Source organism: Saccoglossus kowalevskii, chromosome 12 (assembly GCF_978046115.1).
Source record: "Saccoglossus kowalevskii chromosome 12, keSacKowa6.1, whole genome shotgun sequence".
NCBI lineage: Eukaryota > Metazoa > Hemichordata > Enteropneusta > Harrimaniidae > Saccoglossus > Saccoglossus kowalevskii.
Window position 1 is genome coordinate 23,660,797 of NC_140652.1, and position 26,827 is coordinate 23,687,623.

Consider the following 26,827-nt stretch of genomic DNA (forward strand, 5'->3'; position numbering starts at 1 on the left):
ATAGCTAAGTTGAGGGCCAAGCTAGGATAATTTATGCGACACCTGAAAGTTCGATCTGGCCAGTAAAATCGTTTGAGTAATTAATTGGTAAAGCTCAATCATGGGTGATAATATGCCAGTGGGAAAAATACTGAAACTGAAGTAAATGTTGTTAGCTGCCAAATGATGTCATATATATATATATATACCAGCCACTGTTTGCGAGCTAAAACTGTTACAACCCTAGATCGCAGCGGATTCGAGGCTCGACATATAATGGGAGAGGGTGGCCATAAATGCGTAACGACGTCACCCTGGCTATCGTAATCACAGGAAGAATACATTCACAACGAGCTTATCAACTCGCCCGTTGTGTGACCTGTTCTAACGCTCTATCACAGCAAGAAAAGAAAAGAAGCAACACAATTATATATTATAACTGTTATAGTCGTGTAGTTGTAGTCCCCAACTAGTAGAGACGGACGCAGTGAATCATATATGAAATGTGAATTGCAGAAAATTAAAAAAAAAAGTCTTGTGTATTGTTTTCAAATAAATGTCAACACATTGTAAACAACTAAGAAATGTTAAAACGTGTTTATAAGTCTAATTACATTTCTTTGATCATTCACATTCACACTGATATTGCATGGCCTTATTCGGACACTGGTATAGTCTATTTTCCTCTCGAGATTATGAGGTACCAAAGTGCAGCCTGCGGCTTCGTGAAATAGCAGCCATCTCAGGTACTCGCAGTCCCTCGGGGCGAGCGTATAATAGTGCGCGAATAAGACCATGCAATATATGCTTACAATACGTGTTATATTCAATTTATTTCTTAACGTCTACCTATTGTATTACCCATTTTAATTGTGTTCATTACTCGGCTGATATTAGAATGAATCAATACGAAACTCGCCTTAAAATGAAACGGAGGTGCAACCTTCACTACTGATTCCATGAACCAATATGTTGGTCTTGGTTATCCATTTTTAGATTTATGAAATGTTGTGAGGGGTAGTTATAGTCGAGTGCATGCGGTAATTGTAGACACCAGAGCACAATGCTGCTTTAAAATCTGCACATGTGTTGTCGTAAACATACCTCACTCACCCAGTAGTGTGGTCTGTAAGTACGAAGATTATGTTGGACCACCCCTCCCCTCAATAATGGTATAAATCTATAAGCCTCGACGACACGATCAAAATAATGGTATTGTATACCTCATACGACAGGTAGTCAATTTACGAAACATACCCGTTTGGTCGGTCGACTGAGCACAGTTAATGACCGTCTACATGAATTAACCTGACACCCGACAGCACACACTACATACAGTTGCCATCATAATTAAATATATTCACACTTATTTATATAGCAGAATTGAAATAAATCCGGCAAAATATACCAGATAACGTATCACCATAAAGATAAAAAGGGGACTGTTTAGCTCTATGGGAAGACAGTGCTGATGTACGTCTGTGTGACCTCATACTGCCATCGATATGGTGCTATGTGTCCAACTATATGATGTCACGGGTATTTGGATTTAGACGAATTGGAACGAAGCTTGCATATAAATTAAGACCAGTCAAGCGTGAGTCACAGCAAGGAACGTTACGGCGGACATCTCATTGTCGATGTTTACTATGTCAGATCAGTTGCTATAGATACTACGCGATTTGGAACACGGCGCTAGCCCTGTCTGATACAGGTAAGTCAACGAAAAAGGTCAACGACAAGTTTTGAACAGTTTTGCTTTGACAGAGGGGTGATTGGTATATTTTACGTTGGCACTACTGACCGTTTAACAGTGCTCCGCAGTAACGGGATTAGTGTCAAACGCGTAGTGACATGACACAAATATTCACATCGTTGTACTTCGAAAGCTACACAGACATTTTGTCCGGAATCGTGTGAAAAATGTTTTTGTTTTAAAGTTAAGCGAATCTATCACATACAGAAGGCAGCCCGAATAAGTTTTCAATTGTATAATCAACGTATACAGTCTGGTCATGGAACTGTAAACATCGTGAGTCGAGTATAGTATAGGATGCCGCGCTTGACCGACGCTTCACAAAGAGGGGCTCGTTAATCGCTTACTGTCCTTTATAAGTAAAAGCATTGTTGTCCTTTTTACCAGGGCTATCACATTCAGTAACAATAGTTCATGGATTTTTTTTTATCTGTATCGTCTTACGAAGAGTCTCGATAGATTGGTACAGTGAATTAATATGACCGTGAATGTTATAGTAAATACTATCATGAGGGGAAATACACTTTTAAATTAAATTTCGTTATGAGGTAAATTTTGTGAAAAAATCAAAAACGTTATGAAAGGCGACCCGTGTTAGCGTGTTTTCTTTAACTCTGTAAAAAACTCTCATGTAACAACGGTAGTTGCATTTACCAGCCCAATACACCTATCTTATATGTAGCGCCCTCACGCGACTAAACGCTGACATCAAGAATCACGTCGATAAGTAATGCCATTTAAATATACAACGTCGTTTGTGCTAAAGTTATAAGTCTTCCGGAATATAGCATATCTTTGAAAAGATATGTTTACGGACAGACGACCACATATTAAAACATAGATACTGTAGATGAAGAGATTTCTACACATTTACCGCACGGAAGTGCTTCATGTCTGAAGGATATAGCTTAACAACTTAAATGTGTAATACTGCCGTTCTTTCACTTGCATGGCATGCAACATATATACTACGAGACCGTGTAACGTGTTATGTTTCCCTTGCTACACTAGACAATGAACAGTACCCAACAGGATATATTGAGGGTCAATATGACCTACATTTCTAACAATATTGACGTTGAGAGGGTCATCAATGAAATACGGAAAAAGAATCCAAGAGTGTTCAATGTTGCAGATGAAGATAGACTACAGGTAAGTACATAGGAATTAGTAATTAGGACAAGTTCCATGTTATGAAATATCTGATGAAACAATTTTTATACCTCGTGACCATGACAGCCAATCAGATTCGGGTACATGAAAATATATATACAATATTTCAATGATCTACCTTCATCCAGGAAACTTCCATCCGAATTTACGCTAAACACTTGTTGTCAGGGGACACGATATACGGCAATATTCATGAAATGAATACTTTGCTACGCGTGCCTTCACTATTTTACTATCATATTAGCAATTTCGCTTAATTTTAACTGCTCTCCCGGGTTGGTCGCTTCGATTTCCAATCTTCCCTTGTGCAGTTCAGAACGTTAGTGAAGTGTGGATTGCGCTTCTATATAAAGCTGTAGTGTTCGAGTTTCTTACGTATTTTTGCGTGTATACAATGTATAGTATATGTGTTGGAACTCGCTAGTGTTGATATACATCTAAATTAGGTCGTGCGAAGCTCCGTTCAGTGGTTTCATGCGAACTTGAGCTTCGTTTGGTGTATGGCAGCTCCTGGAGCATGGGGTGAGGTTGACGTCAGTTGGTGGTTGTAAAATAAGTGTTTATTTAATTATAAATTGATAAAATCATATAGTTCGTAAAACGCTATGATAACCGATTACAATTTTGCCTCTGCTCTTGAACATTTCCAGTTTATTAACTTGTGATCATGATGCACTCATCTCTACAAAGAATGCTCGGTGGGTGGCACTATCCACTGAAGCGTCAGTATTTTTCTGTTTTAAGATTTATTCAATATACTAATACACATATTCACTCAACAGTGGTGAACACGCATTTGTAGCGTTCCTCATATTCGTATCGGTTGCCATTGAACTATTTGAGTTGGTTAGCCTGCATGTCCACTTCTGTCGGGGTGAACATTTGTTTAATAGCACTCCGTGGAATTACACATCAACACAACTGTACTCTACGATATTAAGCAATTACAAAATAATATTATTCAGTGAAGCACTAACACTCTGTAATATTATTCAAGTGCGCTCTTATGTCTTTCAGAGAAGATTGCCAGGTGAGCATAAATTAGCAGAACTGATTAGAATACTCGAGGTACACGATTACGGGTATCAACTTCTTTACAATGGCATTGAACAATGGAGTCGAACCTCCAAAGTATTGGGAAGACTTGATAAGGGAATTGTTAAAAAGAAACCCAAAGATGAGTCTCGTGAGTATTTCGTAATTATTATTATTATTAAAGATTATATTGAAAGCTCAGTTTGGACTTCTGGGATACGAGGGAGAATATAAACAAAAACAGGCGGCATCTTATTTGCATTGGCAAATCGTAAACTGTAGCAATATTTGGCGTTTTGCATCGGCAAGTCAGTGGCCATGTTTTTATAATTGTGACATTAATACTAATAATGTAATTTCATATGAAAGGGTTGCGCTTGTTCATCGATTATTCTATAAAATAAATCGGATCATATAAATTAATCACGACAAGCGTATCTGTATGACACACCCACAACGATTTAAATATGTAAATCTTTCATCTTCCGCACTATTAAATAACAATGCATAATTTTCAAACATGCTCGTAGCGGAGACACTATTCTAATCGGTCGTTATAAAACAAAAACAGTATATATTATGCTATTACGATCGAGAATTGTACCGCCCTTATTCATTGTTATATTATACTAGCGTCGTACATTACACAATATTACTATATTTGGCACTATCCACAATCATATTGATTATAATAAACAATATCAATACTATTTTGAGACGCTTGATGGCGCCATTGCGACTACGCTGCGTTCATAAACGAAAGAACTTGTGAACCAGGCTGGACCTCAACTCAGCAAAAGCACAGGCATATTACATCACGAAAGCCAGATTGTGTGGTTGGTTCATCTCATCGATACCTCTCGCAATAATATGAGGTTATTACGAGGATACCTCAAAGTATGCACGAAGACAGTACAGCTGGAGTATCGATCGACGCCTACGCGCGTAATCATTCCATATATGGAATTCGCATTTCCTAATACATGTATGTTATAGGGTGAAAATATCTCGTATAATACCGCAAAATTACGGCACGTTGTACTTATGGCGTTACGTGTCAGATGTATAATAATACATGTCTTCATGCCATGTGTTCTGTTTCCTAGGTGAAGGTATTATCAAAGGAAAAACAGTTCTTACTCACCAGCGCGCTACCCGAAAGGACGAAATCAGTGGCGCACAAAGTTAGTATTTGTTTATATTATCTGTTATACACCCCCTTGTGCGGTACGCCCTCTAGTGACGAATGCTTCTGTGACGTTAAAATGAGTGGAAGTGACGTCATTCTCAACGTCAATATTGTTTTAAACTACGGCTGACGTAAATAAAAACAAGGTTTATTAGAGATTATTATTATTATTATTATTATTATTATTATTAACATGTATGTTACCACGTTTAACTCCATTTAGGAGTGGTTCAGTCCTTGAGATAAATACTTCATTAAGAAGTGTATCTGAATAGATTTCTGATCGCGGTATCAGTAGTATACAATTCCCGTAAAGTCTTTATATTTTGTCTCTAGTATTGGAAGGTATGAGAGATATGTTTGCGAGTCACGACGCACGATTCAAAGAGGAAATGAACCAGATCAAAGAAGGACAGTCTACAATCAAATCGGAAATCGGTGACGCCAGAAGAGAATTAGTCTTAAAAACTGATTCACTTTATTCAGACATTGCACAGCTGCGAACTAGTTTATTTGACTTCAGGGACAAAGTGAACACCAATCTCAAACTCTTGTCAAATGAGATAGTTGAATTTAAAAAATGTAAGGAGGTCAATAAACATTATTTTACGAAATGTTTCAGGGAAATTGTTACCATGCTATATATATATATACGATATTACATAGTGACAAATAGTTATATTATGCAACTGATTTGGTATGCAGCGAATATAAAATTCAGATTCACGTAAATAACGAAATAAACATTGCATTGAAATATATTACTAAAACGCTATTATCAATTAGGGAGTCTGATATTTTTATTTTATTTTATCCAGTATAACTCCCAATGCACACGTAATTTTTGTCTGTTTTATTGTTGTTGTTTTAAAGTTGGCGATAACTAAGCTCATTACTGTTTATGTAATAGTGTCAATTGTGTTTGTAGTGCCGTTGATCTGCTTTGCTTTTTTGTCGTTCGCATGGACGCAAGCAGAATGAAGAAAACGACCTCATATATTACATAAATAGACATTTAAGTATCCATTCTTGTCTTATAATTTAATGATACTGGGTGTTTGTAACGAATAGGATATTGTGCTCTAAAAGGAACTCCCTAAAACTCGATGCTATAAATTGATTACACATTCAGTCACCCTACATAATTATATAGACGTTGCTTTTCACTGACAATGTGTCATTGATCACAATACTAAATCATTTTATTTTTGTTAAATAGCCACAGAAAAAGACAAACGTGAAACTAAGAGCCTGGTCGAGAATCTCGCCAAAAAGTTCGAAGAGCAACAAAAGCAACGAAAAGGAGAAATCGAAAGTATTACTTACAAACTCGCAGAACTAGAAAGGAGAATCGGAAATACAGAAACAGGCAAATATAACAAGCATTCATTCGTATAATATATCTTAGATACAAACAAAGAGCCGCAAAGATCTTGTTGTTTGCTCTTCAGAGTTTCACTCTCTTTCGGTATCGCATCTATAGTTTATCTGACCACGTAAAACATTGACATTTATAAAGAAAAAAAACTACTGTGTCTACTGTTTTCGAATTCAACGACATTTCTGTAGCATACGTATCTGGGAACTTTTTTTAATTTTATCGCGTCTCATACACATTATTCATTTATGGTATGATGTTATAATCGACCAGGTTATTTAAATGAACAATATCATTTTTACAGAACGTGGAGATGGTAATATGACGGCGATATTTAACAAGGAGGAACAGATAAGAAAAGAAATTCAAGACATGAAAACGAATATCCAATACTACATACAGGCAACAAACCAGAAACTGAATTTATTGGAGCAACGAATGCAACGACAGGAAACACTTTCTCGCGAAGATCAAGGTAAAATCAAGTCATCTTCAATTGTTAATAAGATTTCAAAACGTGTTTCTATATTACCAAAACACGGATATGGGATAACATCTATTATTGAACGATACGGTGAACATATACCTCGATTTGATTTTCAAGGTGAAATATATGAATCTGCTACATGCGCACGAAACATAATATACCATTCTTAATTACAGCAATATTTGCAGGTATGGGGGATTCTGAAGATTCTGGAACGGAAGCTGGAGCTGAAGGATCGTAATTAAATTTGATGTCACGTGATATTTAAATAACATATCAGATGCACATCCCTAGATTATTGTTGGTGATACAATGATCATATGTGTTGATCAAACAATGTTTCCAAAGCAGATGTTATCATAATTTGTAATCACATTTTAATGGTATTTCAAATATTTAATGTATGCAGCAACTAACGGCAAACACATGATTTTTACAAGATGTTTACAGAAGTCAACAACATAATTATATCCAGATTAGTTATAATTATTATATAATTATCATCATTTCATTTGTTAATTTTATAACACAGAAATACATAACATTTGGCAACATGCTACATTTGTTTCTGAATGTGGAGTTCGAAGGGTTAGTCAGGTACTTGAACCCCGAAAGCCTTGAATGTTCACCTACTAATCCACTTTAGCTTCGTGACGTTATTCATGCATGTTATAGCCAGTTCAGTACAGTGCATTATAGCCAGTGTGTCAAGGAGAAATAGTATACACAAGTTAATTTAAAGCGCGGTGGTCGTCGCGCAGCGCGTGTTCGAATTTCATGTAAATAAACAATGTATTTTACACGCGTTGTATACGTCGCTATGAGTCCCATATCGAACAGGACGCGGCACGACGACTGCCGCCCTTTAATATACTTAAAGCCAGGGGGCATGCGGCCATAACGTGTCGATGTTTATCTTGACCAGGGCCAAGGTTCGATATACAGATTTGTTGACCCGAAGAAAAGATTGTTAACCAAGGCGAAGCCTTATGGCCGACAGACCTATATGTCGACTGAGGCTGGGGTCAATATTTGTATTACTTTAACCGAATAAAACAAATATTTTGTAAAACATTCTAATGACAACAACCAAAATGTACGTTATTTACACGTAACTTTTTCATGACAATTCCCGTGATCTATATTTATTCATACTATGTAATCCCTCCCAAAATTACAGTCACATTTAAGATTTTTGTAGGTATCAACTAGACATGAGCGACATTTCAGAAGCCGCGACGTTTACACATGAAACGCGCGCACACTCCACTGGGGCCACTCGTTAGCTACGTAAACGGCACGGTCGACAAATGATATAATCGTGATTTTTCGTGATTATTTCCCGGTTACAAGTATGCACTTGGAACATGACTCGTTCAAAATAATCAAGATGCCGTGTTTAGCAGATAACGTTACAGCTCCTCGGTCTGGTAGAAAATTAAAGGTGACACCAACATGCCTCCATGGTGAATCCGCATTTTCTAGGTTAACTATAATATAACGCCTGCGCAAGCGCAGAAGCTAAATAATACGTTCTTGACCGCCGAGAGGCCGATATATTTATATTGAGTGCCACATGCACGAATATGATTGGATGATAGGGCTACAAGGTACAATAACATGGTTTATTGCCTGTCCAAGTGATAGTGGTCGTGAGCATACTATTGATTATAACAGCGTCGAATGAAGGAATTATCGAGGCAATCGTCATATTGCTCGAATGACCATGTGTTATTTATTTTATCGCATACATCCACCATCTAAAACTACATGTAACATACATCTCTCACGCACAATAACAACACTTATATTTTAAGTATGTAATATGTTATTTCATGTAATAAAAAAATTAAACATTGTAAACCAGTGTTATGCGTTTTTTTGTACTCGCGTTTACGAGGCGCGGAATGTAAATTTATTATTTTGTGTATACTAGAAGAAAACGTACTAATAATTCAAAATTACGTTCGTATTGGAGGCCGTGGCGTGGGTGTTTTAAAATGATGTGTGCATTTAAAAAAACGGCGTGACTGTGCGTTTTAATGGTATGTGCTTTAACAAATCATGTGTGTATATTGAATGGCGTGGGTGTTTTAAAAAACGTGTGTTTTTAAAAATGACGTGTGAATTAAAAATGATGTGTGTCTTAAAATGACGTGTGTGTTTACAATTATGTGTATTTAAAAAAACGTGTGTGTTTAAAAGGACATGTGTATTTTAAAAATAATGTGTGTTTAAAAACATAACGTGTGTGTAAAAACGATGCGTCTGTTTAAAAACGACGTGTATGTTTTTAAAAATGGCGTGTCTTTAAAAACGACGTGCCTGTTGAAAAATGACGTGTGTGTTTTTAAAAATGGCGTGTGTTTAAAAATGACGTGTGTGTTTAAAAATGACGTGTGCGTTTTTAAAAATGACGTGTGTGTTAAAAACAACGTGTGTGTTAAAAAATGACGTGTGTGTTTTTAAAAATGACGTGTGTGAGGTTGAATGAAAAAACGCGTGCATTAACTTATTTACGCCAGTGGGGGCGCTGTTTTGAATGATTTTTTTTTCGTGTGTGTGTGCAAAAAAAAACGCGTGCATTAACCTATTCACGCCTGTGGAGGCGTCGTCTCAAGTGGTAGCCATTTTCGTTTGTGGATTTCTATAACGTCAATAAGGTACATAAAAAGGAACTTGTCCAGCACGAACGTTTTATTCATTGCAGGCTTGCTTCCATAGAGCATGGACCTTGCACGGATATAGACAGTCCGTAATGGCAAAGCTAATAACGGGAATATTACAGAACATACAATTTATGAGGATACGAAAGATGTGTCTATTTTTTTCAATGATAGCTTACGTTGGAAATGCATATTTACTTAGTATACTATCCATTTGCCATCCGCGTATCGTTGAAGTACGATATCACGGCGATGAATAGAACATGCACGCACGCTTCCGGTTTTGTGTTCATGCTCGCTGTGATAAACAATACAACAATTGTTCACTGCCTGATGTACCCACTTTCACTCTCTGGTCAAGATGATGTAACAACATGACAACATTTCTTACAGACGGCGTAAATGCTACCATTAATTCGTGGCAATAATATTATCACATTGTGACATCTCCTTTCTATTGTAAATCAGAAAGCTAGAAAAGCTAGGTGAATTCACTTCTACGATGCTGCACCAACTCTGATTGGATGCATACTTTACAGGCACTTCGATTTGAAATCTGATGCATGTATTTTATCAAATACACCCCCTCTCGGGCAAATCACGCGGAATAATAGAGTTCGTTCACAAAATGCGCATGATCAATCGATGGCAAAACTCGTGTTTGTTACAACGCATGGACATCAGCCAGACACATAGCTTCTACTTTTTGAAAACAACTGAGCATAGAAAACACATTATGTGTATCAGCTTATTAATTGAAATATTCCCCACATCACTATATTTTACCTAACATAGAATTAAACATAGTTAAAAAAACAATTTCCACCTTTTTTTTCTAAGCATTTGTGCATGTATACTTTTCTGTATATTGTCTTGCATAAACTGTTTTTTCACGTGTTTTATTGTATTTAATTTTATTGATAGCGCCATCAGCAAAATCTCAGGATCTGTCATGGCATTCAGCAACAGTGCGTGGCACTATTGTCCGATGAAAAATTATGACCATCTCGAGCTCGTTTAATTAATGGGACGTATAAGGGAACTTAACGTAATAGATAGTATCTGCAGGGCTGCCATTTAGCTACGAGCGTTAGTGCTTTATTCCGTACGCGAAGCACTGTTCTGTCATCTAGAAATATCACAGAATAATCTACTGCTTACCAAAACCTTGCAGCTGAGCAGAGCCACCACTGCGACCTTAGCCACAGCATACAGAAAATCGTGGACGAACCAATCAAAAATCAGCTGGTATATCAACCATCAATTGTATGCAGACTTGTACACGCATGGTCATTTCAACAAGACTATATAATTTGACTGACCAGACATCGAAAACTGGAAAATATTGTTATTTGTCAAATTAACAAGATTATTAGTAAGTACTCTCTGTAGAACAATATATAACTATTATACACAGTCAGTCATGCATGTGTTCAGATACAATTGAATATAACATTTAGAATTGTTTTAGTTTGCAAATTTTAGTGTGAGTAATAAAGTAACGAAACGAAATTTACCTCTGAAAAACTTATTTTTTAAATTCATATAACCAAAAACTGATATAGAATAACAAACTCTAATTCGTTGCGTTAAGACTTTTCACACATTAGTAAATTGCATAACATATTCGAATTGAATGTTGTGTTTGGTTGTGTATTGGCAACGTAGCTAACATTGTGTGATAGTTTTATTTGAACAAATTGATATTACAGCACGAGGTAAATGTTATTATTGAATAGTGCGCATATTATTTAGAATATGACAATATTGCACCACTTTATGAATATGAGTATCACGTATATTTATCCTTGCCGGAAAATTTAACCAAGACTGATTAGGTCATTAAATGAGACAAAAATGTGGTTACTCAGACACTACCCTCTGTAACCAATCTCTTCAATGTATACGGCTGCATGTCATTGTTTACATATACGACGGTACGTTGCTACACACATCGCATAGGCTCACCAATATTTATAACAGGCCTAGTGCATTGACCCCTAAAGGTCACGCATCCTGGCATTTACTGAGATATTGTTGCCCAATAGCAACAATACTTCCCATTATTTTACTATGTTTAACTGATTTGTACCACCAAAAGTTCCAGGATGTATGACACTGTGAAGGTTATGCAAAAGGCATATTACCACGTTATGATTTGACATATTGTTGCAAATCGTTTAATAGTCCTCATCAGGTGAAACAGTATCATGAACCAGCGCAAACTATCACTAGCCAGTGGCGGATACAGAAGGGGGGCATGCCCCCCCCCAAAAAAAAAAACGCATGACGATTCGTATCATCTGGACTACGCATAGCTTCTCTGCGATTTACGGTCCGTATATCTTAAGCGTAGATTGGACCCCCCCCCCCAATACATTTTGCTGGATCCGCCACTGTGACTAGCGATGAGGCAGATATTTGCACAACAGATCGTATTGTATATCCAACATCTAAAAGTTGTGTATGGCTGACTCATAGTACAAAAGAAAGCTATTCATGTCAGCAGTGGAGGGAATCAACAAAAAGGACATTAATTAATTTAACATGATGTGCATGACTGCTAATTCACAAAAACGAAATCAGTGAATAATTGTGATCTTCGCCGGCAAGTTAACTAAATGTGTTTTCCTCTTTTGAAAAAACCTTTAGGTTTATTCATGCATAGAGTACAATACGACTGTATCATTAAATGTATCGTACCTTAAGGTGTCAACACAAAATTAGCACATAAATATACTGAATTTACACTTGAGGCCATTTAGTTAATACAATACGTAATACAATCGATATAAACCATATACATTTTATTTAATGAATGTGCATTTTATATTCTGGTTATCCATCTCAGATAATGAACGACGAGCAAAAAAAGATAGTGCGAGATAATTTGACGTTTATTTCGGAAAACGTCAACATAGACAAAGTTGTTGATGAAATACAGAAAATAAATCCCAAGGTATTCAATGCTGCAGATAACGACAGATTGCAGGTAGGTAATATACATTAGTGAAATGTAGCATAATTTGTTTGTGTACATCGTGTTACTAAATAACAATGGTCAAGTGCATTTATTTGTTTAAAGAGAAGATTGCCAGGAGAACATAAATTGGCTGAGTTGATCAGAATACTCGAAGTGCGAGAGTATGGATTTCAACTCCTTTACAACGGCATAAGAAAGTTAGGCGGACCAACCACAGTGCTAGGAAGACTCGAGAACGGAATTGAAAAGAAGAAAACTCAAAATATTGCAGGTGAAAATGTGTGATATTTTCCGGGATTGGAATGTTAGTGTTCGTAAGACATAACCCTAGTTTTGGTATGTTTCTATCATGTCAATTAGCCCAACTGACGTGAAATTCAAAAATCGTCTGCAATTTTGCTTTCAATTTCGCAGATAGTGTTGCTGTCAAAGGCAAGCCAGTTATTACTTACAACCGGCCTGTAAGGAAGAGTGAAATAAGTGGAGCAGAAAGTAAGCATTTTGATTATTGTAATAAACAACAACTATCATGTCTTCAATTCATCGATTATAGAATATCATACAATGAAAGAGCTGTTAACTCGCTGTCAAAGTGTAAGGCCTGCTTATTGCAATTGAGAGGGCCATCCACAGAACTCGCACTGCTAGAATGGGGGAGACAAGACAATGGTACTGGAAAGTACACATTCACCAACATATCGAGTCAAAGCTCCTGGCTTTAATACCTCTCAAAATAATTACAAAAAATAAAGCACAGAAAAATACAATGAATAAAGTTACTATAATAGGGGATTGCCTAGGGAAGTGAGCATTAGTGATAACTCATAGTTCCAGGATGTAGAAATGGACGACAGTCAATGACTTCTGCAACACAACACAGGAGTCTTACTTGCAGAGGAACACCGTTATTCTGGAGGGCACCGCTGAAAGCAGTAGATCGCATAGTAGTTCATACAAGTCTCGCAGAATGATGGTTGAACCAACGTTTTTAAAACCCTTTGTTATGTAAATCACAGTTACACCTGATAGATCCCAACTGTCCTTCCAGAGTTGAAAATAAGTATGACATGTCAAACACCTTTATGACAGTTATTATACGACAATGCACGCCGTGTCTTCCCATGATGCCATGCACACTACTTTTTGAAGGGTTTGAGGTAATTTGACAAAAACAGTAATAAAGGATGCTGACACTCACTTACATTTAGATAATCCATTGGGAGTTCTATGATTTTAAAATAAAAAAATACAATATTTTACCTTCTGTGTATCACTCTTATTCTTAGTAATGGAAGGAATGGCACAAATGTTTGCAGCCCAGAGGTCACAATTCAAGGACGATATTGCAGAGATCAAAGCAGACATTCAATCAGACATTGGAGATGCGAAACAAGACCTAATCACTAAGAATGATTCATTGCTTTCCGATATTGGGATATTGCGTAAAACTTTATTTGACTTCAGGGACAAAGTTGATAGGAATATCCTTCTTTTATCGCAACAGTTAGTTCAATTCAAAGAAAGTAAGTATTTTTCATGCATACTGCATACTGCGTTCTGAAACTGGTGTTGATGGTATACTTCAGTTAAAATATATGATTGGCTTACGTGTGCGACACTGGAAGATATATGTTATGTTTATGTCTTTCTGAGGGGTGGTGATTAATATGTTAAAACATGTACGTCTTACTAAACAGCTGCGGAGAAAGACAAAGATGAAATGAAGGCTCTTGTAGAAGATCTAACAAAACGCTTCAAAGAGCAACAAGAGGAAGGAAAGAAAGAAATTGAATTTTTAACAAATAAGCTGTTGAAAATCGAAAAACAGATGGGAATGGCGGAGTCAATACAAAATCGTAAGCAAACAACTTGTTGTGTTTAGCATGTTCCAACATCTCTATAATTTGTGTCATTAGGGCCATAATTAAACTTTTAACACATTAAAATACTAACATTTAAATTAAAAATATATGAGTGTTTAAATTCAGAATATAGAAAACGAGTGTTAAAATAGGAGCAGTTAAATTAAAAATATGAGCAGGTAAATTCAAAATACGAGAATTTAAATTTAAAATAAGAGAATTTAAATTTAAAATATAAGTATTCAAATTTAAAATATGAGCAGTTGAACTTAAAGTAGGAGCATTTAAATTTAAAATACGAGAATTTAAATTTAAAATATGAACAGTTGAATTTAAATTACGAGCATTTAAATTTAAAATACGAGAATTTAAATTTAAAATATGAACAGTTGAATTTAAATTACGAGCATTTAAATTTAAAATAAGGGAATTTAAATTTAAAGAAAGAACATTTAAATTTAAAATACAAAAATTCAAATTTAAAATATGAGCAGTTGAATTTAAAATACGAGAATTTAAATTTAAAATATGAGCAGTTGAATTTAAAGTAGGAGCATTTAAATTTAAAATACGAGAATTTAAATTTAAAATATGAACAATTGAATTTAAATTACGAGCATTTAAATTTAAAATAAGGGAATTTAAATTTAAAGAAAGAACATTTAAATTTAAAATACAAAAATTCAAATTTAAAATATGAGCAGTTGAATTTAAAATACGAGAATTTAAATTTAAAATATGAGCAGTTGAATATAAATTACGAGCATTTAAATTTAAAATAAGGGAATTTAAATTTAAAGAAAGAACATTTAAATTTAAAATACAAAAATTCAAATTTAAAATATGAGCAGTTGAATTTAAATTACGAGAATTTAAATTTAAAATACGAGGAATTGAATTTAAATTACGAGCATTTAAATTTAAAATAAGGGAATTTAAATTTAAAGAAAGAACATTTAAATTTAAAATACAAAAATTCAAATTTAAAATATGAGCAGATGAATTTAAAATACGAGAATTTAAATTTAAAATATGTGCAGTTGAATTTAAATTACGAGCATTTAAATTTAAGATAAGAGAATTTAAATTTAAAATATGAGGAATTGAATTTAAAATACGAGAATTTAAATTTAAAATTTGAGTATTCAAATTTGAAATATGAGCAGTCAAATTCAAAATAAGAGCATTTCAATTTACAATACGAGAATTTGAATTGAAAATATTATAAATGAACGTAAAATCTTCATTCAGATTATTCCTATTTCAAAACCGCAGGGTTGAACTTGAACATATGAGATTTGAGCATAGCGAATTTAAACGTAACACTGGTGGCGCTCTTCTGAACATAATATGCAAATGAGCATGAAAGTAACCGTGATGGGTTACTGTGTTAGCTGATTGTACGGTGCCCAATATGCCACTGAAGGGGCAGTCAATTTGATTCAATACACATTCGTCCTACAAGTTTATTTTTTCCACATCGAAAGACTCTTGAATCTCGAGTGACTGTCGGTTGGACCATTTTATATGACAATGCGCTGACACAATGCAGTATGGGGTATATGATTCGATCGACACTTATGGACGACGTTTCTTCACAGTGAATACCTGTGACTGAAATTAATGTCCCATACCAATGTATGCCCGAGAGGGGTAATTATATCTTCGCGTTGGTGAAAATAAAAACGTACATGCCCGGTGGTGTAGTAACAGTTTATTCTTGGTATGCTTTATAATGGAACTGTGTTTTAGTGCTGCAGTAAGAATTTCTGATGTCTTAGATTCACACTTGTGATTTGATGTGCGTGGAATGGGGATATATTAAACTGATGTGTATTTAACTTTCTTGAAGGAAGGAAGGTTCAAACACTGATGTCGTGATGCTTGTAATTTTCAGTTTTGCGTTGGATAACTTAATTTGTTTTAATAAAATGATATCGCATCCATCAGAATATCGATATTATACTATCGTCTAATACAACGATTTACCACGCTTTAGAAAAAGCTTTGTTAGAAATATTTTGAAAACCACCCTGGCATTTGTAAAATGCACTCTAATGTCGGTACTAGACAGGATTATACGGTACTGTTACCAATATTAAACAGTATCCGTCGGGAGTTTCAAAATAAAAGGCTCTTAGAAACAACATCTACCTAGTATCGTCATATCACTACCACCGTCTAGTATCAAGCAGCCTTTTACATTGCATTTGGTCTGTAGTTTGTATCAGGGATTTTAACATCAAAGCCCCTTTGGAAACGGCACTCCAAATTCACTCGGGCCTTGTCGGAAATATATGTGGAATAGTTTCTTGTTATTATTTATTATGCTACTGTACACCTCGTACATATCGCCTGAGCTTGAATGTAGCACAACGGGATAAGACCTTGAACGCCGTTCCATGTGCGAACGTGGGAGGCAACATCAAATATTTGTTGTTTACGAATCACATTGTGCTATATTTGTATCAAAGTTTCCTTCTCAAGTTCAGAATCCCCACAAGGTTGCAGTTATATAAGCACTCGAACAATTTGACGCTGGGCTCTTCTATGTTATGTTCACTGCTGGACATCTGGTTATAAAGATACTATGTTCAAATATACAACTTCCAACAGAGCTTACTCTAAAAGACTATCTAAATTGGATACCAGTTTCATGATTGATATTGTTTCCCAATTCTGCCATCGCCTAAATAGTTCTAATGTTCAACTCCTTGAAAAGTAAATTGTAAAAATAAATCTGTCTATCGCACTGATGAGCAACAGAACCGTGGCTAGACCATTCGATACACACGTTAGCCACATTGAACTTGATTATGACAAACTGGTATTTTTGGTGTAATGCAATGTAATGTTTTGTTATTCAGATTGTTATCTTTCCTATTCAATATTTGTCGATGTGTTGTCTCCTCATCGCTATGCTGATTTTGCCCCATGTTTCAATTTCCCCGAGTTCACACGTAGTTGCTGCTGCAGAGCTCAACTACACCGAGGTTAATTGGGTTTTACATGCATATAACGTGAGGCATATACGCTCCAACACGGAGGTGAAATCAGGCCGAGTGCGAAACATTCAACTCCGGCTTTTATATGCTTTCCCCCTTACAGTGCACAAATGCCTGACACTTTTAGCCGAACGATCGATGTTACACGATTCATCGTGTATGTCAGCTGCCTGCAAAAAGAGCAAGATTGTCTGATAATACCGAAGAACATAAAACCATTTCTTGTTGGTATCAGTTCAAAGGTTTTATTTCCATATATTTTAAAGGTAGCGCCACCAATGTTCTATGCTCAAATCTGCTATATTCCAATACGCTATGTTCAAACCATCGCAATAACTTGTTTGTTTCTTATTTTAAATTCAAATGCTCATATTTCTAAATTTTAATGCTCATATTTTAAACTTAAATGCTCACATTTTAAATTCAAAGTGATATATATCCATATGCTGTCATATGCTAATTTATCAAGTTATTGTCTTTCAGAAAGTGGTGAGGGTAACATAGCAGCAATATTTAACAGAGAAGGGCAAATTAGGAAAGAGATACAAGATTTAAAGTCAAATATGCGTTATTATATGCAGGCAACAAACCAGAAATTGAACTCCCTAGATCAAAGAATGCAGAAACAAGAGACGCTTAGTCAGCAAAATCAAGGTATTGGTCAAAATTAGGGTTACAGCTTCCTCTTCTGTGTGATAACGATCACAAATTGAGTTAGTTCTATTCACTCTGTATAAAAGTAACATAACACTATCGGCAAATTAAAATGCATAATACTCAGGTTAGCATTTCAGTGTGGGTTGATTCCGATTAAGTACACAACAGTTGGAATAGCAAACACCCTTGTCCTTTACATTTTGAGTATGCTGTCTGTCCTTATCTAATCTATTATGTTTGTGCAAGAATGTATATGTGTGAAATTTTACCACAGCTATGTCACCAATAATACATATTATTGTACAATTGCAAGGTGCTGCCAAGAGAGATTCTGATGATTCCGGAACTGAAGATGGTGCGTATGGCCCGTGAATATGATGCAACGAGAATCATTCATGTAATATGTGATAACATTCTGACAAAAAAATAGGAGCACTATTTTTGTAGACCGAAGGATACTGTGTCACCCTAAAACATGTATGTAATATGTATACATGCTAATCGTATTCATGTTTTTTAATAAGATTTCCGAAACCTCTGACAAACGACGCACTATGTGATCAATTAGCATATTTTAACATGATCATTAACTTAACTAATTTGTATTGATAACGGATATTTAGTAAAGCACATTGCCATTTTCTATAGCATTATTACTAACCATATTGCAACATGTACTATGTTTGTAATGTTAGAATGAGACAAATTGAATAAAAGACTAGTGTAAGTTCATCGTTCATCATTAAAACGTATAATTGTGACCAATAGTTTCTCGTAGGTTTGAGGTTTTTTTCGTATAGAAACTGTCAAAGGAATAATCAAGCCACCACTCTTTGACCTGTGGTTCCCGATAACAGTATGCCCAGATTGGCTGAATATTAGAATGACAATAAATGTGGGATTTGAGATGTGATGTAGTATGGGGCGGACAGTGTCACAATCATTTTGCGACGATGTTTAATGATATCAGTTTGGGCATTTGGGCAAACACCTGCGGTCTAACACAAACACTTATAACTTATATGACTCCTGCCCAGCGGATTTTCTTTTTCATTTATTCATTATAAGTGTGAGCAACTGAAATTTTGGAATTATGAAAAAAAGTTTCCTATTTGTAAGAGAGCACTTAAAGCAATTATAAATTGGCTTCAATTTCGTATAAATGGAAAATGTCAATAAATTCCAATTGCTGTTCCGCCTGACGAATATATTGATATAATCTACAACGCTGAGTTTTGGCAAATATCGCGTCTCTCCTGGACAGCTCTGTGACAAGCAGTCTCTTTATTCACGTCATAATCTTCGATATGTTCATGTTATACAACCCCTAGTTATTTCATTGTTCCCTGCCAGGTATTTGAAATCAGTGGTAGAATATGACAAGATGCACATATTAAAGTATGATCATTATAAGTATATAATGTTAACAGTCACAATATAATATTTTATTATACACTGTATTATGATTATTTGTAATTAAACAATCTGTGTAATTGTTGATTATATGTCATTACACAGTTCTTTATTCTGTCATTAAACAATTCCATGATATATTAATAAAGAGTGTGAAAGCTTATTATTTTATAACGAATCTTACCTAATGTTAATTATATATAAGATGGTTAAATCATATAACCTATATTCATAAGACAAGCTGCACCCAATAATGTAAAGCTGCACAACTTATTAAATTCGTGCTCGTAGAGTATAATGTTTATAACACTCACAATTTTTATTAATGTCTCGCATTTTTTTAGTTAAATCTCATAATCAATCTGATAATGTAGAATGGGAATCACTTCCATGTTACACGTGAGCATATTTTATCGATGATTGTCTTTAAAACTTGGACAATTTGTATAACAGGCAGTTCAATATCATCTGATGACGCGTTTATATACGTTGCTTTGTGATATACCCTAGCTTCTGCCGCCAGTGTCTCGAAAGCGTCATGAGAAAATCCCGGAATTCTTATTTCTAGCAGTGCAGAATAAGGAGGCATAAACAGCACATGTGTCAATGCAGCACCGTGCATACTGATTAATATATCAGTATGTCTGATTTCGTACAGTTGTTTTGAGAATGGTATGCTATCAAAATTCAGCGCCTTTATGTCATCGTATGGAAACACGTCCTCTAACACTTCAATTAATTCCTGTTCATTCGATGTTCTGCGCCCAATACCTTTACTACGAGGATGATAGATACGGTCATGTCTGGCAAGAAATCTGATTCGCAATTTCTCACAATTGGGAACGCTGGCACACTCGTCAAGTCCATACGAACTCAAGATATTTTGCTGAAATTTGTCGAGATATAAAATATTTACAGGCTGGATTCTTATCGGCGAAAACCATCCCATGTTTGAAACTATCAGAGTTTCAATAAAAATAGTATTAGTTTTGTTTTTCTGATGTCCAAATCGATACACGTGTTTGAATATATCGTACCACAACGCATCAAGAGCGCCCTCGGGATGGGCGTCTATAAGAAACACAGAAGTTGTATTTTCATTCAAATGAAACATTTCAAAAGCAATAAACGTGTTGAATAGTTCACACATTGTGTAAAACAAATTTACATACTCTCGCCGTTCGACCATCACAACGGTTTCAAAAATAGCTGATGTCTCACTTAGAACTTCTCTCGTCATTTCCATAGGGACTACAGCAATACTTTCCTTTAATCTGGACAACACATGTTCTTTGTCAATATTAGGAATGGCAGGTTTATTTTTTTCAGAGCATCCCAAATTCATAAACCCTTTATCAAATTGAAAATATTCCATTTCTTCGCTCTGTCCCATGACAGTGTCCAACTTTTCGCCTCCAGTGCGAGATCCCTTACACAAATGTGTACTGAGAAATACATCCTTGCACATACCATAATTTTTCGAAACAACTTTGAAAGAACAGTTTGTGAGATTTCTTGAAAGTATTTTGTCACGAATTTCAAAATGCGGGTCATAGTGATAGGCCGTCTTCCAACTCCTTTTTGTCAAAATTAACCAAACAACTATGATGAATATCGCTACTTTCACCTAAAAAGTGAGAGAAATATGCATTAAGCTTTAATATTCAGATAGATAATGATTAGGTGATATCGTAATCTGAAATTTCACAGTAAGATAACATCTTATATTATATTAATATAAACTTTTGTCCCTGTCTTGTGAGGGTTAGAGATGTAAACATTTAGCCGAATTGATTCATTTGACGTTGATATTGATAGGTGGCAAGTAAATAAAACTTTTCAAATAAAACGTGCATCAACATCAGGAAATCTACGATTTAATCCCTAGTCAACAATATTCTCTTTGGATAAAAATACTGTTTATTCACAGTTGCTTAGGTTAAAACATTTATATAAATATACCGACTAAATCTGTCGAAATATGTTGATATGCAAAATTATCACCAGGCAGCGGTCTAACAAATAGTATTTCTATAGTTGTCATCGCAACCCTCGTACATCGCTTCGTATTTTTTTTTTATTTCTACCCTTTCTGATATACCTTTCACTTTCATGAATGCGACGTATTGTATATAAATATAATATGCGCACACAAAAACGGGGACAAATTGTTATAACATCACTTGGTTACGTAGTAAATGTACAACCTTAGCCATTTATGCGTTTACGTGTAAAACACAGCGATTGATTCCAAGTGGAAAGTGAGCGACATACTATATGTTAATGATCGTCATTAATCAAAGATTATTATAAATTTTCAACACTTTGAATAGCCGTCACCAAATCCGTTTTTAATAGCTCAGTGGGCAGCTTGCATATGCTATTGATGTTGTTTTTTTTTAGTTTCATCAAAACTCTATGCATAATAGCGATGGATGGTAATAGCAACGTCAATAAGTCTCTGCTATACACGTCGACGCATATATGACTCAGGCTATACATTTATAACTTATGGTGGCTAGGTATTATCATACAAAAGAACGCACAGATGGCCGAGGCTATAACTGTATAGAGTAGGTCAGGCAGCGTTAGACAAGTGAACGCGCGTATAGCTGTGGTTATAATATAAAGCAATTACTAATGAAAAATAATTTAAATACAAAAAGAACATTCTCTATAAAGATAGCGTGCTCCTTTCAGTTCACATTGTTTTTAGAACGGTTTTCTCTTATGGTTCCAAAGTCTCATTCATATAATCCCGTTTCAAATGATGCAATAACGTGCATGTAAACGAAGAGTGAGTAGTCAATACTGATGATGACAAATGTAAAATGTCTATATTATTATATCGCAGTTGCGTTTTCTACTGTTTTAGTTTTCACATACGCTATTCCGTGCGTGTTGCGATTGATATCTGACATGCAGTTGCTTCAATTACATGAACTATTTCCCTGTGACTTATTTGATATATTGTAATGCGAAAACAACGCCACAAAACACTTGGTACGGGGCAGAACTACGCCATAGAACGTTCTACGTTACTATGATCTGCATTATTGTACCGTCACGGTGTATTTCTATAGACCCTACAGAGCCATGTGGAACGCCGGTAGAGAAAACAGCATAAACTAAACTATGAGATTAACCTCAACAGCCAAATTTATATATGTTGCACATGTCAGAAGATTCTCAAAAAACTAACCTGAAGTACAGTTTTTTTGAGAGTTTACGATCATTGTTTTCGCAGGATGTGTTTGCCATGCGGTTAAAATACCCGGATGTTCGCTGCCGAGAATTAAAGGATTTTATATTTCCAACTGAATAATCTCAATGTTTATATTTAGAACATTGGTCCAGGCAGTTATGATGGATATTGACATCGCATGCTATTGCTGTGTAAATTAATAAGAGAATACTTAATTACATTTCAAAACAGTGGATGTATTAGGTTGTTTTATAGAAAATGAAATGTTTAAGTTACTAGAATTATTGTAGTAGTTTTAAAAACCGTGACGACTGGTGTTTAAAATAAAACAATAACCTGTCTCTGTAATTCACATAATCAATGTAATTTACCGGTAGTCAAAATACTTGATTATTTTATTTTTGTTCTCAATTAATTAAAATTAAGTGACACATTTAGCATCACAGGTTTCAAAGCAATAATTGCGGCAAAGCATTTTATGTGCCTCAATCATTAACAGACGATATGTTGCAGTGGACGTACTATTTAAAAATACAGTCTTACCATGATAAATATACGTCTGGGAGATACCCGTCCACTATGTTGTCTCCGGATAAACCAACATTTCATTGACCAAAGATCCATAGTGTCCACCTTCATCCGGCTTATTTGCCGCACACATAAAATGACTGCCTTTAGTTTCAATCACAGATAACTAAAATATACCAATACGTTTTGGTACTATTTTACTCACTGCATTGATTGGCGTCTGTTGTGTGTTTGACTACCGGTTCCCATCGTTTTACGCCAATTTAGTACGCGCCTGATGGTATTGTAAATCTCGACTGGCATAATTTCACGTGGTGACGTAGGATATAGTTTAAACGAGCTACGATCAGTATTGTTCTGATAGCGACGAATCACGTTACCGTATAATTTAATAATCCGATTTGTTTTATACCACAATCCTCGGGCGGACATCCGGGCATTTTCACCGTCTGGCAACCATCGCGGTGAAAACAAAGGCTACAAACTTGCAGAAAACGGTACTTTGGGATGTTTGTTGAGACTCCCCTGAACAGTGTAACAAGATTAGCCCTACGTGTGTAACATATATAAATTTGGTTGTTCAGGATTACTTCAAAGTTTGGTTTTTGTTTTTTCACCGGCTCAACCGGCGTTTCAAAGCAGCGCGCACAGAGTCCATAGAAATGCATGGTACAGTGATGTGCGTCTTTGCAACGTGGAATGTATTGTGACGAACTCCGCCCACGTGGATAGGCTGACTTTCCGATCACTGAAAACGCCTGTCACAAATATTTTAATTTTAAATTTCTTTTGTTATGCTCAATATTGAAATGCTGATTTTTTTTACAGGAAAATATGGCGTTGAGAAATCATAAACTCCATGAATATTTACCACCATCAAATGTATTTCAACATATTATTATGCTGGTATGTTGAATCTCACGCTATATTTTGACAACACAATGACGATATGGCTTTAGTTTGTCATGTTTGTACTCCCAATGTCACGTTCAACGCCGGATCTCGCAAATAATTACTATTAATGTTGGTAAACATTATACAAGTAGGTTTTCCTACAACACTACATTTACATGTACCAATTATGTTATGTCAGTATGGTTTCACTGACATAGGTTATTTAGCTACCGATTGCAAACCGATTGCTGCTAAAATTATAGTTTCTGATAAACATAGATCTCATGAATATACATTAAAATTTGAATATGTATTTTTTCAGTATGAACTCTGAACTTAATATTTTTTATTTGTTAATAGTAACGAGTGACATTATGAATTGGTAGCTTGTAAGTTTAATAGTTATCAAATTTGTTGTTAATGAAAATAAAGTCTTGATTAGCTTAAATCTCTGTGTCGCGCACAGATATTTTTGGTTTAACGAATAATGCTATGAAGGTATCCCCTGATTTCACTTGTTGGTAGAGCCAATTGAGACCATTGTGGTATGGGCTTTGGTTTGTGAATAATACATTCCGTGGCGAGTATAAAACCAGGTCTACGAACATACGATATTACATGGCCAACTCCCGGTGTCATCAAAACACTTACACTTACAATTAGTATGATAAATTATACCAAAAAAGAATTACATCTGAGTTAGCTGGGCGCGAAATTACATTAGTGCGCGCCGACGGTTATCGAGAATAGGCAGTGTCATTACACCTTTCATGTAATTGTTGTCTGTCATTATAACATCGCTGCAATGGAAGCGGCATCACGGTCTGTTTTTCCCAGCTGAATTTCAACTGGAATAAATATATTGAGGTTCGCCGAGGTATTTCCTTTACAGCGCTAACGAGTCAGAGCCTGACATCTAAATATCACTGATTGGAGTCGTGAACCGACACAAAATAATTATTGGGAGGGTTACATTGTTCAAGCATTGATTCAATCACATTCTGTTGGTAGAAGCTTACATTGACTGGTATGTTACACACCTAGTGTATTAACGTTTGAAATCTCTAGCTTTATTTTTGAATGACGACGTAAGCATACATGACATTGTTTTCACAAATGGCAAACTATTTATCGATGGTCAGTTACATAATAGTCTTAGTAATATATAGTAATGTAGATTATTGTGTAATGTAACAATATAACATTTATCAGACCCATTACTGCATTTTATGTCGTCGTGCTACAAGGGAGTCCTTATATAAGTTCAAACTTATTTGTTTTGGTATTTAGAATGAATATACTATACTGCCAAAAGTTTCAACCTCCATTTTAAGTGGAAATAATTAAAATAACCAAAATGAGTCAATTGTATATGTGGGATCTCCTGCACTGTTTTCAAATAATGTGATACATGTCTACCAAGCTTTGTCTTTATGGTCATCTACATGTGGCTCAAATTATATAAAATAGTTGTTATCACTTTTGCTTCTTTTTTCTTGAATCGGTGGATGGTAACGCTAGTCGAATTTTTTTTTTTTTATTGTTAATACTGGTATAATGCATTTTAAAATACACATTCTAGAATTCAAATATGGTCAACAGTGTATCAGAGCGTACAATTCCAAAAATTGATTATATCTATTAGATTTGTCACTTTTATTCTCTTGAATACCAAACTATTTTTTTCTCTACTAAAAGGCCTATACCTACCTCTAAATAGCTATATATAACAATCAATTTAGAACAGAGAACTTGCCATGCCGAGCATCTCTCGAGCTTTTTATTTTCTCCTGGCATTGTGCCCTTTTTTGGTATACAATGTCATGGCTTTTTGCCTCTTTGTTTTTTTGCCCTTGTGTGTTTTTGGGCACTTGTATGTTTTTTGTGGACATCGTTGTAGATGGCTGCTGTTTTTTTTTTGTCGTTGTTTTTCTTGTATTTTAGAGACTAAAACTATTACCTGTAACTCACCCGATTGATACTAGATGCATTTATGTAGACACAATTTACTGTAATTCCTGTAATGTTGAGTCAATTTAATATAATTTCTTTAAATGTAAGGGGTTTAGGGAACCAAAAGAAAACAAAGTCTGTCTTTGACTGGCTAAAAAATAACAAATCTCAGATCATTTTTCTTCAGGAAACGCACACAGTCGAGAAAGACGAGCAGGTTTGGACAGATCAATTATCTGGTCATTGCATATTTTTTTCACGGAAATTCATTAAGTAGAGGCACGGCCATCATCTTTCGTAATCTGAAGGATTATACAATACATTCAGTCACTGTTACCAAGTTCAACATTGGAGAGGTTTGGACATGCAAATGCATCTAAGAGACTGGGGATGGAGTGTGCACAATATACAAATGACGCCAACATGCACGGATTTGCCATATGCACTAGAATCTCTGCTGAACGTTATAAGATGTAACTGTAAAACAGACTATACTAGTATGAGATGCAGCTGTAGAAAACACAGCCTTGCATGTTCTCTTGCATGTGCTGTAAGCCACGGCTACAACTGTGATAATTCAGTAGAAAGTGATCCAAGTGACCTTAATTTCGAATAAACGTATTGAAATTTGTGCAGTTTATAGTGCATGTACAGGTTAAAATCT

General features: G+C 35.3%; 3 protein-coding genes across 4 annotated transcripts; 2 read left to right on the forward strand and 1 right to left on the reverse strand.

Moving 5' to 3' along the window:
* Positions 1 to 1,574: 1,574 nt before the first annotated feature.
* On the forward strand, positions 1,575 to 8,860 carry LOC144350003 (uncharacterized). 2 transcript variants are annotated; one of them, XM_078008376.2, is made up of 8 exons: positions 1,575 to 1,693; positions 2,747 to 2,887; positions 3,926 to 4,094; positions 5,050 to 5,127; positions 5,469 to 5,714; positions 6,352 to 6,501; positions 6,815 to 6,985; positions 7,174 to 8,860. In XM_078008376.2, exons 2-8 carry the CDS (start codon positions 2,750 to 2,752, stop codon positions 7,236 to 7,238), a joined length of 1,017 nt encoding a protein of 338 aa, XP_077864502.2. In that variant the 5' UTR covers positions 1,575 to 1,693; positions 2,747 to 2,749; the 3' UTR covers positions 7,239 to 8,860. The 2 variants fall into 2 exon arrangements, with proteins under 2 accessions (XP_077864502.2, XP_085362317.1); XM_085506191.1 differs by having other exon boundaries at positions 7,186 to 8,860.
* Positions 8,861 to 12,728: 3,868 nt separating this feature from the next.
* On the forward strand, positions 12,729 to 18,542 carry LOC100367764 (uncharacterized). The gene is made up of 6 exons (XM_078008374.2): positions 12,729 to 12,917; positions 13,061 to 13,138; positions 13,933 to 14,169; positions 14,344 to 14,502; positions 17,997 to 18,167; positions 18,445 to 18,542. The coding sequence occupies exons 3-6, from the start codon at positions 13,935 to 13,937 to the stop codon at positions 18,540 to 18,542; spliced, it is 663 nt and encodes a 220-aa protein (XP_077864500.2). The 5' UTR covers positions 12,729 to 12,917; positions 13,061 to 13,138; positions 13,933 to 13,934.
* Positions 18,543 to 19,211: 669 nt separating this feature from the next.
* LOC102800701 (uncharacterized) lies at positions 19,212 to 23,623 on the reverse strand. The gene is made up of 2 exons (XM_085506192.1): positions 23,332 to 23,623; positions 19,212 to 21,210 (listed from the first exon to the last, which is right to left on the reverse strand). The coding sequence occupies exons 1-2, from the start codon at positions 23,425 to 23,427 to the stop codon at positions 19,966 to 19,968; spliced, it is 1,341 nt and encodes a 446-aa protein (XP_085362318.1). The 5' UTR covers positions 23,428 to 23,623; the 3' UTR covers positions 19,212 to 19,965.
* Positions 23,624 to 26,827: the final 3,204 nt, after the last annotated feature.